This window comes from Leptonychotes weddellii, chromosome 2 (genome assembly GCF_054177405.1).
Source record: "Leptonychotes weddellii isolate Sample4059 chromosome 2, ASM5417740v2, whole genome shotgun sequence".
Classification (NCBI taxonomy): domain Eukaryota; kingdom Metazoa; phylum Chordata; class Mammalia; order Carnivora; family Phocidae; genus Leptonychotes; species Leptonychotes weddellii.
In genome coordinates, this window is record NC_138370.1 from 816,887 (window position 1) to 829,858 (window position 12,972).

The window sequence follows — 12,972 nt, forward strand, 5'->3', positions numbered from 1 at the left end:
CTTAACGACTGAGCCACCCAGGCACCCCGATTTTATCTTTTTTTTAATTTAAAGATTTTATTTATTTATTTGACAGAGAGAGACACAGTGAGAGAGGGAACACAAGCAGGGGAAGCGGGAGAGGGAGAAGCAGGCTTCCCGCTGAGCAGGGAGCCCGATGTGGGGCTCGATCCCAGGGCCCTGGGATCATGAGCTGAGCTGAAGGCAGATGCTTAACGACTGAGCCACCCAGGCGCCCTGAAAGTTTTAATTTACTTGGCATTACACTGAAAACTTTACACTTTTATCCACACACGGTTTAATGCTGTTTTCCCAGAGGTCAGCAAAAGTACAAAGAAAGTTATGTGATATTCTTTTTATTTTTGTTTTTTTATTTAAATTCAATTAGCCAACATAGAGTACATTAGTTTCAGAGGTAGAGTTCAGTGATTAATCAGTTGCATATAACACTCAGTGTTCATTCCATCATGTGCCCTCCTTGATGCCCATCACCCAGTTACTCCCTTCCCCCCACCCTCCTCCCCTCTGTAACCCTCAGTTTGTTGCTATAGTTAAGAGTCTCTCATGATTCATCTCCCTCTCTGATTTCTTCCCTTTCAGTCTTCCTTCCCCTGTGATCTTCTGAGCTATTCCTTATGTTCCACATATGAGTGAAACCACACGATAATTGTCTTTCTCTGACTGACTTATTTCACTTAGCATAATCTCCTCCAGTCCCATCCATGTTGATGCAAAAGTTGGGTATTCATCCTTTCTGATGGCTGAGTAATATTCCATTGTACATATGGACCACATCTTCTTTATCCATTCGTCTGTTGAAGGGCATCTCGGCTCTTCCCACAGTTTGGCTGTTGTGGACATTGCTGCTATGAACATTGGGGTGCATATGGCCCTTCTTTTCACTACGTCTGTGTCTTCGGGGTAAATACCCAAGAGTGCAATTGTTGGGTCATAGGGTAGCTCTATTTTTAACGTCTTGAGGAATCTCCATACTGTTTTCCAGAGTGGCTGCACCAGCTTGCATTCCAACAAATGGTCCTGGGAAAATTGGACAGCCACATGCAGAAGAATGAAACTGGACCATTTCCTTACACCACACACAAAAATAGACTCCAAATGGTTGAAAGACCTCAATGTGAGACAGGAGTCCATCAAAATCCTAAAGGAGAACACAGGCAGCAACCTCTTCGACCTCAGCCGCAGCAACTTCTTCCTAGAAATATTGCCAAAGGCAAGGGAAGCAAGGGCAAAAATGAACTATTTGGACTTCATCAAGATAAAAAGCTTCTGCACAGCAAAAGAAACAGTCAACAAAACTAAGAGGCAACCCATGGAATGGGAGAAGATATTTGCAAATGACATATCAGATAAAGGGCTAGCATCCAAAATCTGTAAAGAATTCATCAAACTCAACACCCAAAGAACAAATAATGCAGTCAAGAAATGTGATATTCATTTTAAATGTATTAATTCTGGCTTGTCAGTTGTAACAAACTCACCAGCCAGTGTAGGTGTGAGTGCCAGGGAAGCAGGGTGGGGGGTGGAGAGGTACAGGGGACCCCTGCATTTCCCACTCAGCTTTCCTGTAAGCCACAGGCTCCCCCAAAATGACCTATGGATTAACTACAACAGCAGCAGCAAAACAAGAAGCAATGATTAGACAAAGCCAGATGCAACAGTTTGGGTGTTTTCAGCTTGCTTTCCATTATTTGATATCTTAAATGAGCTGCCTTTTGAAAATGAGGACATCGGGGGGCTCCCGGGTGGCTCATTCGGTTAAGCATCTGCCTTCAGCTCAGGTCATGATCCCAGGGTCCTGGGATCGAGCCCCGCATCGGGCTCCTGGCTCAGCGGGGAGCCTGCTTCTCCCTCTCCCTCTGCCTCTCTCCCTGCTCATGCTTTCTCTCTCTCTCTCTCTTTCTATCTCTGTGTCTCAAATGAATAAATAAAATCTTAAAAAAAAATTAAAAAAAAAAAAGAAAAGAAAATGAGGACATCAGAAAGATTTCTGCTCTGTATTTTTGTTTATGTTTATTTCGTGAGCTCTGAAATTAGCAGCACTTAATATGTTGAGAGCATTGGTACTTGATTCTTCATTATGGTGAAGAGCAACACACAGATGTTGTGTCGGGAAACAAGCAACGATTTCAGCAGACATGACTTCAAGCCTTGGCCTCCCACCACGTAACGCCACCTTGAATTCTTGAGCGTGCTTCATGCAACCGTTGTTGTGGTTTAAAATGGACGAGATGGGTTTTTCTTCAAACAGTTAGAGTCCGGTGCCGATGAAAATCCATTTCCAGATGATCTCATTACACCGCTATGGTCTTTTGCAACTTAGAGTATGAAAAATTCAATTTTCTACCAACAGCACATTTTGCAAAGATGAGATTTAGTGACCATGAGGGCCACGTTCAAAACACATGCACCTTTGTAAGAGTGTCCCCCCCAAGCAGGTCCTCCTTTCCGAGCCCCTGGGACGGACACCCCACAGGGCTGCCAACTCCCAGGTGGCCTCTCGGAGGCCCCTACGGTCCCCCAGCCCCTTCCTCCAGCCTCCCCCACGGGCCTTCCCTCGTCCCTCCCAGCGCAGGCCCCTGGCCTGAAGCACCATTTCCTCGGCAGCTGAGGACCTGCCCAGTGTGGGCCCTGGACACCACTGTGCACGGCTGGTGGCCGGTGTCCGTCCCTCTGTCTCCCGCCAGTCTTCCTGTCGGAACCAGTCACACAGTCCTCCATGTGACGCCCAGCATCATGTTCCACGGAGCTGATCCCCACCACTGCCGAAATGCTGTTTCTGCAGTTCAGATCCCCAGAGGGCTGCTCTGGATTCAAGCATCCAAAGACTCCTCTTCACGTTCACGAGACTGTGCGTCATCTGAACCCATCTCCCGCCGCCGACCATGCACCGGAGTCCCTGCTGTGACTGTCGCCAGCAGTTGCAAATTCCTGCGTCATTCAGTGCCACACCTTTGCTGTGGTACCTGCCACACTCCGGTGGGAACCTCACCTCCATGGACTCATCCAGCTCCTGCCGAGCTTTCGCATTACCTCAGCCATGACCCTGGAGCGTCTCCCTTATCCTTCCCAAGTGATATGATCACTTTCTTCTCTCTTCCCCCAAAATGGTGCTCCCCCTTGTAGCTCTCATCCTATGTCACACTAAGCAGAATGCACTTGTTAAGCAGCCTGGGATCAGACTGTGAGCTTTCTGAGCACGAGAAAAATATTGCATATCCTCTCTGTATCTCTGGCTCCCAGTAAAGTGCATGACAGTGAATATATACTCACAATATTCTTACACACACATGGGCGACCATCTGGATGAATGCATGGATCCAACTTTCTGTGTCTCCATCGGTCATTTGCTGCTTCACTGAGTATTTATTGGGCGACATTTCGGTACTGGGCACTGTGCTGGACATACTGCAGTTGAGAGAAAGAGAGTCATGATTTTGCACTTACATTCAACTACCAGTAGCGTCCTTGGTCTGCGAAGGGTCACAGATTTTCCTAGTTGACTTACCAGCTAACAAGCCAGGCTTTACTGTTGCGCTGACGCTGGCCAAAGAGAAGGACTTGGGGAATCAGAAAATCTCCTGACCCCGACTTCCCAGGGCCCGGGGGACGGACGCTGTGCGCATGCTGGGTTAGCACAGCTGGGGGTCTCTGCATGGAGGGGGGCACCCACCAGGACAGGTAATAGTAAGGAGGGCTGCCCTGGTCCCAGAGGGAGACACAGCCTCGCTCCTAGGGGTTCAGCGAGCACCGGCCTGAGAAAGGTCTGGGAAACGGCTGGCATGGCCTTGCCTCCTCAGCACATTGACGAGGCCCCGGGCGTAGGAAGGATCCCAGAGGACATCTTTCCCCAACAGCTCTAAGGTTCTGTTCTGAACGGCAGAGATTCAAGGTGCCAGGAGATCACCTGGGGGACAGGATTTTCTTAACCTGTCTGTCAACATCGCTCTTCTCTGCTTCAAAGTCCTGTGCTCCGCGTGATCGCCAGGATTCCTTATTGCAGTCACTGCGGCCACGGGATCTGTTGGTGCCGCTGTGAGCTGAGCCACGTGGAGGGAGGGACTCTGCACCCGGGTCAGCTGACGCGGGGGCTGACAAGCCCCCACCAGGACAGAGGCGCCTTGCCCAGGCTCCAGTTACTCGAAGGTGACTTTCCTCTATTGACCTTGGATCCGAATCCTAATGAATCTTTGACCTTCTCTAGCACCCACAAGATTCTCCCCGTCCACCCTTTCTCGACCATCTTGTACCCACTAAGGATATTTGGTCTGTAGCTCCGTAAAAACGTATGAAATATTTCAAATGGTTAATTCTCAGAGCTTGCTTTAATTCTATTCCAAGAAAAAGGTGGTTTCCTAAGATACTCCAAATAAATCAAAATGCTAGAGGCTTTTGCATCCTTAAGCTCAAGTAAGCAATTTCCCTGAGAAATAGCCTCATTCTCCATTTGAATCATGACTGATGGAAGCTGCCAGGGGTGAGATACAGATTTGGCTTTCGAGGTCAGCGATTCCCTGGACACGCCCTATTCTAAAGCAGCAGTCCTCTCACCGTGATGACCATGAAGACATGGCAGAGCCTTCTTTTGAATTAGGAAATTGACACCCAGCAAATCTGTCTGCAGATTTAGGCATTAACGAGGAGCCGCCAGGGGCTGACAGACTTCAGAAACAACTTTGTTCCTAATGTGAAACATCTTTTGTTAGAGTTGCTGGGGACCTTTTGGCTTCTGGCAAATGAAATTAGAGTCTCCAGGTTGGACATAGGTTTCCTCCCAGCCTCTGCTCCAACTGCCAGTGACAAGTATGAATACAACCACGAAGAACTGATTTTTGAGTTAACAAACACATCGAGTCAATGTTGTTTCTGCATATCGATTTTCGTTCAAGGAATTTAAATACACAGGGATTGGTAAAACAACACTGTACTTACCCTGGGGAACGCAGAACAATTATTCCATTCTGTAACCAGCAGTTCTCTTCTGAACTAACAGGTTATGGCTCAGAAAGTAAACTCTACTAAGAAAATTAACATCGTACATGGAGTAGGAAGGGACAAATCTTTCATTTTAATCCCTAGTGAAAATCAACCAATTGTTGTCTCTAGCCAGCTATTTTTTGCTGAAAAATATTTACCAACTGATACGGGAGAGTGGACAGACGCATGTCACCCAAACGGGGACGTCCACGGACACTCCTCCACTCCCACTGCACCCCAACACCCCAACAAGAAACGACGAGTGTCCCTGCCAGGAAGCTGTGTGTCTGCCAGTGTAGACCATGAGGATTCATCTTTCAAGCACGGATGGGGTCCAATGTAGTCGGGGAGTTTTCCCCACTAGCTCCTGGCTTATATAATTATAGATCCAATCCTTGTTTTAATGCATAAACAATTTCATTATTTCGTGTCTCACACGTTTTAAACATTCTGTACACAAGAGGAAGAAAGGAACAAGGGAGGGAGGCAGAGCCCTATCAGCTGGGCGCTGGGCACAAAATGGAAAAGGTAAATATCATCCAGTTCCTATTTGCCTCAGCCTCTGCTTGGTCTCAAGGCAGGACATTAACAAAGAACATCGCAGGTTTAATTCAGTTGCTTTGTTCTTATAAAAGGGGGAAAGAAAAGCCATAGGGAATTGTGCTGGGCCTTGAAATAAAGTACTTGCCAAACATGAGTGAGCCTTGACCTCGACCCTGTGCTCCCCGCCTCCCCCAGGGGCTCTGCTCTCCCCATCCCAGGGACTCAGCTCTTCCACCCATTGGACTCAGTTCTAACCCCTCCAGAGGGCTTATGCCCCCCCATAGTGCTCAGCACTACCACATTATAGGGGCTCCTGTCTCTCCGCACCATAGAGCTCAGCTCTCCCCTCACAGGACTCAGCTCTCCCCCCATAGGACTCAGCTCTCCTCCCATGGGACTCAGCTCTCCTCCCATAGGACTCAGCTCTTCCCCCACGGGGCTCAGTTCTCCCCCCACGGGACTCAGCTCTCTTCCCATAGGACTCATCTCTCCCCCCATGGGATTTAGCTCTCCCTCCATAGGGTTCAGGTCTTCCCCCATAGGGTTCAGGTCTTCCCCCATAGGACTCAGGTCTTCCCCCATAGGACTCAGCTCTTCCCCCATGGGGCTCAGCTCTCCCCCCATGGGACTCAGCCCTCCCCACCATGGGGCTCAGCTCTCCCCGCATAGGACTCAGCTCTCCCCCCATAGAACTCAGCTCTCCCCCCACGGGGCTCAGCTCTCCCCCCACAGGACTCAGCTCTCCCCTAACAGGACTCGACTCTGCTCCCATGGGACTCGGTCCTCCCCACCATGGGCCTCAGCTCTCCCCGCATAGGACTCAGCTCTCCCCCTACAGGACTCAGCCCTCCCACCATGGGGCTCAGTTCTCCTTGCACGGGACTCAGCTCTCCCCACACGGGGCTCAGCTCTCCCCCCACAGGACTCAGCTCTGCCCCCATAGGACTCAGCTCTCCACTCCCCCACCCCCCCCCCATAGAACTCAGCTCTCCTGGCCATAAGGACTCAGCTCTGCTTCCATAGGGCTCAGCTCACCCCCATATGGGCTTAACTTCCCACCACCCCCCCAGGGACTCAGGTCTCCCCACAGCAGGCCCACCTCTGTCCTCTTGCAGCCCCGCCTGCCACCGCCCCTCCCCCCCCAAAACCTCTCCCTCTGAGGGCCCCAGCTCTCCTGCAGGACCAGGCATCTGGATGGGAGGGTGATTTTTCACCGACTTCTGTGCTGCCGCAATTTGAGAACGTTGTGCTTTGAACTCACATGTCTCTAGTCAGGTTGAGCCAAGTGGTGCAAAGTAACTTCTAAGCCATGATTTTCAAGGCAAAACGAATTCACTATGGGATTTCGCAGCAGTTTCCCAAAACAAAACAAAGCAAAAGAAAACCAAAAACCCTGAAATCCAACTCCTAATCTGCTCAGTTCCTGACTGGATTAGAATAATTGGCCCCAGCCACATACCTGCCAAGAGCAGAACGAAAATGTTCCTACAGATAATACATCTACATCCTCAAATTATGTCTGCATTTTTTCATACACAGTAATCAACCTTCAATCAAGGATCATCTGGCAGAGAAAACACACACACACACACACACACACATTACCAAAAACTAAGAGATGAAAACAGACAATAGGAAAAGATCGACGGGAATTCCTGAGGTTGGCGTTATGAGATGTGTTCTCTAAAACTGCATGTGACTGTAGGTTCACGTATTTAAATGAGCAGGTGACAGGTTTCTGAAGAACTGGAAATAGGACGCAAAAGGCAGATATACACAGTAAGTGAAGGGGTCAGGATGGGGCACGCAGATCTGGCCTGAGACACACAGAGAAAACAGGATGTGAAACAGAGTGAAGAGCACCAGAGACATGCGGGTGCACAGACAGGAGGACAGGTCTCATGTGCGCGCGAATCTCAGGGTCGTGCGTTCGAGCCCCGCATGGGGTGTGGAGATTACTAAATAAATAAATAAATAACAACTTAAAAGATGCCTGTGATTTGAGTCCCAGAAGAAGAGAAAGAGAAAATGGGGCAGAAGAAATGTTGGAAGAGAGAATGACAGGTGGCCGTTATTAAGGGCCGGCGGAGGATGTGAAGCGTGCTGAGAGGAGTCGGAGGGCCGTGGGATGGTGAACAGATCACACCTGGGTGCTCGGTGAAGCTGCGAACAGCCCCAGGCAGAGAGAGGAGGCGCAAACGCAGCCCAAGAAGGGTGCTATGTGCGGGGAGCAGCTGCAGGGAGGAGAGGTGACCTGCTAGCCGGAACGGGGCAACCAGAGGTGTATGGCCCTCGCCTCTCTCCCCGTCCCCACGCCCTGCTGGGGAGCCTACCTGTCCTGCGGCAGAGGGATGGCACCTTAGGGAAGAGCTGCCCCTGAGCAGTCTTCCCAGCTCTTCCCCACCCCTTCCTCTCTCTCCTGGGCTTGAGCTCGGGGGAGGCTGCTTTGGGCTGCAGACACGTCCTCTCCCTCCAGGGGCAGGGATCCTGCACATCTTGTCCTGGTGCTCCTGCTGAGGGCATGTGCAGGGGAGGCACGTCCGGCAGTCTGGTTTCATTTAGGGGACTGAGCAAGAAAACACTAAGTTCACTTGGCTATGAGGGCCTGGAGAGGGAACAGGGAGTTAGTGTGCAACGGGGACAGAGTTCTCGTCTGATAAGGTGCAAGAGTTCGGGAGATGGATGGTGGTGATGGTTGCAGAAAACTGTGACTGTGCTTAATGCCCCGGAGCTGGACTCTTAAAAATGGCTAAAATGGTACATTATATGTTATGTGTGTTTTACCACAATAAAGAAAAATACACTGAGGTTCATGTACGTGAGTCTTGTCACTGTTGAGGAGGGAATTACAAATGTGGGGAAGGCTAGGATAACACCTGTGTGGTTGGATTGAAAGAGAAGGAATCAATGTGACCTTGTGTGGATTGGATACATGGTGCTGAAGATGGATAGACAGATAATAGGTAATATGGGTAGATGATGATGATGATGATAGATTAGATAGATAGATGATAGATAAGATGGATGGATGGATGGGTAGGTGGGTGGGTAGATGGATGGATAGATACATGATATAGATGATAGATGATAGATAGATAGATAGATAGATGATACAATGGATGGGTAGGTGAGTGGATGGATGGATGGATGGATGGATGGATGGATAGATGATTGATAGGCAGACAGACAGACAGACATGGGTGGATGGATAGATTGAGTGATTTAGATGTGCCCCTGCCACCAAGAAGAACCCACAGATCCACAGATCTACAAATAGTGTACACCAGCCATCCCAGGTCCCAGTGACCACTCCCACCTACACAGCAAATAAGACAACTGCTTTGGACCAGGCAAATAACCCCCCTGCAGGAGGAAGATCCCACCGGGGAAGAGGTGGCCTAGTGCAGTCCTGGCCTTTGGGCTGGCATCGGCCAAGGTCCCATCTCTTCACTCTGTTTCTTACTATGTTCAGAGCTTTTTTTCTCCGCTCTGAACCAACAGGCACCCTAAAAATGGAGCCTCTAAAGCTCTTCCACAAAGTCCTCCAAGGCCATGATGGGCACCGGCGGGGATGCATGGCCTTCGTGCTTTTCGGGAAGTATTACGGTAACAGTCTGTGCAAAGGGGCCGCTCTGGCTTCTGCCTCCCAGATGGTGTAGGAATGCCCCGCCCCTCCAGCAGGAGCCTGGAACCATCGTGAAGGGAAGTCTGAGAGACGCGGCTCCGGCTTAGCTAAGTCCACACAGCACAGTCACCCAGGAGAAAAGATAACTGAGTAATCATAATAAAGAACCACAAGTGATGTGGCCCACGCATGGGGAGTGATCTAGGAGACACTGAGGACCCCCGTGAGGGGTCTGCGCCTGGCCGGATGCGGACGGAGTGCCTCCTTGAGAACATGACAGGACAACAAGACTAGGAGAAGGCAGCCCCTGGACTGGGTCCCGGGAAAGGCAGCCACGTGAGCAAACCCATGGGGTGAAGGTCACCAGTGGGGCAGGGAAGCCGTGGCCCAGCCGGCGTGGCAGGAGTGGGACACGGGACGTCCTCTGGATCCTCAGGGCAATGGGGAGGTGGCGCTAAATTGTATGCCAGGCGATGCTTTGTCATTATCCCCAGCACCCAACACGGGGCCCAGGACAAAGTGATACCATGCAGAAGAGACCCCTGAGCATAAAACATCCCCCTAACGTGTCGGGAAGGAACGATCTCAGCAAGAGCCCAGAGCGCCGGCCCGGTACAGAGGAGGACTCCGTAAGCATTGCACACGGGCTCAATGGGTTAGAAGATGAAACTCACCCATTCTTTCCAGGACGGAAGAATGTTTTCCCCATAGAGACGCATGTCCTGAGATGGGCAGCAGGTGACGGAAACGAGTTCAAGCGGTGATGCTAATATCTAAATCCGAGGCCACGCAGCTAGAGACTCAAGCGTGAAGATGCACCACTGTTAAGAAATTAACATGGTGGGTGAACTTGCCTTCTCCTGAACTCCTTTTCTTTTTAAATTGAGGTGAAATTGACATATGACATCGTAGGTTCGGGTACTGGGCATAAGGATCAGGTGCCATGATCCCCACAGGAAGCTTGGTTACTCTGAGTCACCACACGTAGTTACAAATGTTGCGTATGTGATGAGAAACTCTGAGGTCTTCTCTCTCCCTGACTTTCAAGACTACAGTAGAGTATCGCTAACGATAGTCAGTAACCGACCTTAAAAAAGGAGGTAAACTGAGTCGAAGCAAAATTGTCAAAAAGAGGAGTTTGTTCAGGCGTCGAGAGGAATTGCAGTTCGGGACGAGCCAGCCGGCACGCTGGGGGCCGAGGCAGCCGGGGGGGGGGCGCGTGGGGCGCTGCGGCCGAGGCGGCTGGGGGCATGGGGCTGCGCACACGGGCAGGCGGGGTCAAGAGAGGAGAGTTCAGTCCGAGTGTTAAAATCCAAACAAAAGAAGACCAGAGCAGAAAGCTGCCCGAGCAGACCAAACCAGTCAGTCACACAAATAAAGCTCAATTCAGCTTACTTGGTGAGACCAACCCGACCGGGGTCATTTAAGAACATTCCAGTATTACCGGTTTTCGGCAAAGCAGACATTGATGGGAAACCGGTGTGTCTGTCATTAAGGTTTGTGTTTCTGAGGGCACACGCATGAGGTTTTCCGTCTTATATCCAGGGTTCCACTTTAGATGGAAATTCCTTCACATCAGCATGCCGTACATAGCATTCCCAGGACGGATTTATTTTGGAGCTGGAAGTTCTCCCACTGGGGTTTGTTCACCTCTGTACCCTCTGCTCTGCAGCAGACCTCGGAGGTGCTGGCCAAGGGTCGCCTGCGGCTGCTGGTTCTGGCGTTTGGGGACTGTATGACACCTGAACATGTTTACATCTTAGGGCTCTGGTGGTTCCCGTCTTGTAATGTGAGAACATCCCAAAGAGCTCCCTGCGACCGAATGCTTTTGCAGAGCAGAGACAAAGCCAGCCACGCCTGACCGCCCAGATTCCCCACAGTGTGCAAGGCCGCCCACAAGCACGGTTACAAGTCATCGCCAGAACTCTTGGGCATCCTCGGCCCTTGCCCTCCACGTGAGGTGCCTCGCCGTCCTGAGCAGAGTTTCCACGAGAATTTTCTGCCTTCGTGGGATTAGTCACAGCAACCAGGGCCCGATGGCTGAGTGAGGCATGCCGACGCAGGATGGAGACTCCTACCCCCCAGAATGTAAGCCTGACCAACGCAGAGCCATGCCCTTCCCACACTGAGCTCCCCTGGGACATTCCTAGCGTGGGAGTCTGGAGGCTCCCTCTCCTGTCCCAGGAAGGACCTCCCCAAACAATGCCTCCTGAGCCACGAGCTCTCATTAAAGTTCTATTCATGCACATTCTCTCTTTGTTTTTGCTGCCACCCCAAATGAAGAGAAATAGGAAGGCCATAAGGCTGCCAAGGCGGGTACAGAGGGCAGGAGGACGGTACAAGACCCTCCCTGTGAAGTTACGTGTCTTGTTTCCTGTGCCTGGATCTGCAGGAATTCCCCACCAGCACCCCCCCAGCCCCCACAATCAATACAGGCACCGTGAATCACGGTGGGGGCCAGCTACCCAGAGGCAGGCTCCAGGTCCCACTGCGCACCACCCCCAGGTTTGTGACCTGTGAGTCATTCGCCCTGCTGCCTTTGTCTGGCTTGTCCCCGCTGTCGCTGCTGGACTTGCCGCGTAAGCCTGCGCTGCTCCCAGTCAGGCCCTGATACGTATCCACAACCAGGATTAGTGCATCTATTTGTAAAGTGTGTTCTATGTAAAATAGATGTTCCAGGGATATTTGAAATGTATCTAAATTTCTGTAAATTCTGTATATCCCAAGGGCATGGTGTATTTAGTGAAATGTCTTGATGGTGAAATCATAAAATTGAGACACAGGAACGATGCTTCTAAAATTTGCCCGATGTCTACAACTAGAAAAATGCAGTGGCTAAGAAAGCTGGATAAGAAACCTTTGCGCAAGCATCATCTAGTGATGAGGTAGTGGAAGGAGCTATTAGGAGATGGGTTGTGGATTCAGAGGGATCACTGGGTTTTCTGAAGCACGCTTATGGGTTGAATTGTGCCCCCCACCCCCCGAAAACACATTCCACCTCTTACACTTACGAGCAGTGTGCACCCAGAAATTCTCTGAGCTTATTTCCTTAAATATACATGTTATACACACACATCATAGATGTAATTAAAGGTACAGGTCCAGACATATGATTGTGCACCTGTATCTTCATCCCATCGGGCGGCCATCACAAACCACCACAACTGCCTTATGGCATTAAGCCAAACGTCTGTGGCTTAAACACAGACATTTATTTCTCACTGTTCTAGAGGCAAAGTCTGAAATCCAGGTGCCACCAGAGCCCGTGTCTGGCTGGTTTGTGTCCTCGGGGGGCAGACAGCAGGGAGAGAGGAAGCGAGGTCTGCCCTGACCTTTAGAAGGACGCTGATCCCACCATGAGCCTCCCTCCACCCCCAGCCCAGGACCTGATCGCCTCCCAGTGCCCACCTCCTGGCACCATCACCTTGGGGGTTAGGCTTCAACATTCTAGTTTGGGGAGGATACAGATATTCAGCCCATGGAAACCCACCTGGGATAACACGGGTAAAGTTGACTCTTCCTTCTCCTCCTAGACTGGGAGCTCTGGGTGGGCAGCAAAGAAGATGCTACAACAACCCATTCTTCCACCCCAGTGACGGTCTAACCTAGGTGACCAGTGGACGTTCTGTGAGTGCTTGTGACGTGGACGCATGTGGCCCCAGGCATCAGGGGGACGTGGTGCCTTAGGGACCCTCCCCATCACCACAGTGCAGGTTCTCAGGCCCTTGAGATGCTTTATATGCAGAACCACAATTTACTGTTTAAATTCCTCAATGCTTACCTTACATGGTTGCGCTCAAATTGATTAG

The 12,972-nt window shown here is 50.7% G+C and overlaps 1 protein-coding gene across 1 annotated transcript in view; it reads left to right on the plus strand.

Moving 5' to 3' along the window:
* LOC115937670 (disks large-associated protein 2-like) overlaps positions 1 to 12,767 on the plus strand; it is an 83,830-nt gene extending 71,063 nt beyond the window's left edge. The window contains exons 9-10 of the mRNA XM_081812878.1: positions 10,836 to 10,896; positions 12,697 to 12,767. Of these exons, the coding sequence (XP_081669004.1) occupies positions 10,836 to 10,896; positions 12,697 to 12,767 (132 nt within the window). The remainder of the gene's footprint in view (positions 1 to 10,835; positions 10,897 to 12,696) is intronic.
* The last annotated feature ends 205 nt before the right edge of the window (positions 12,768 to 12,972 follow it).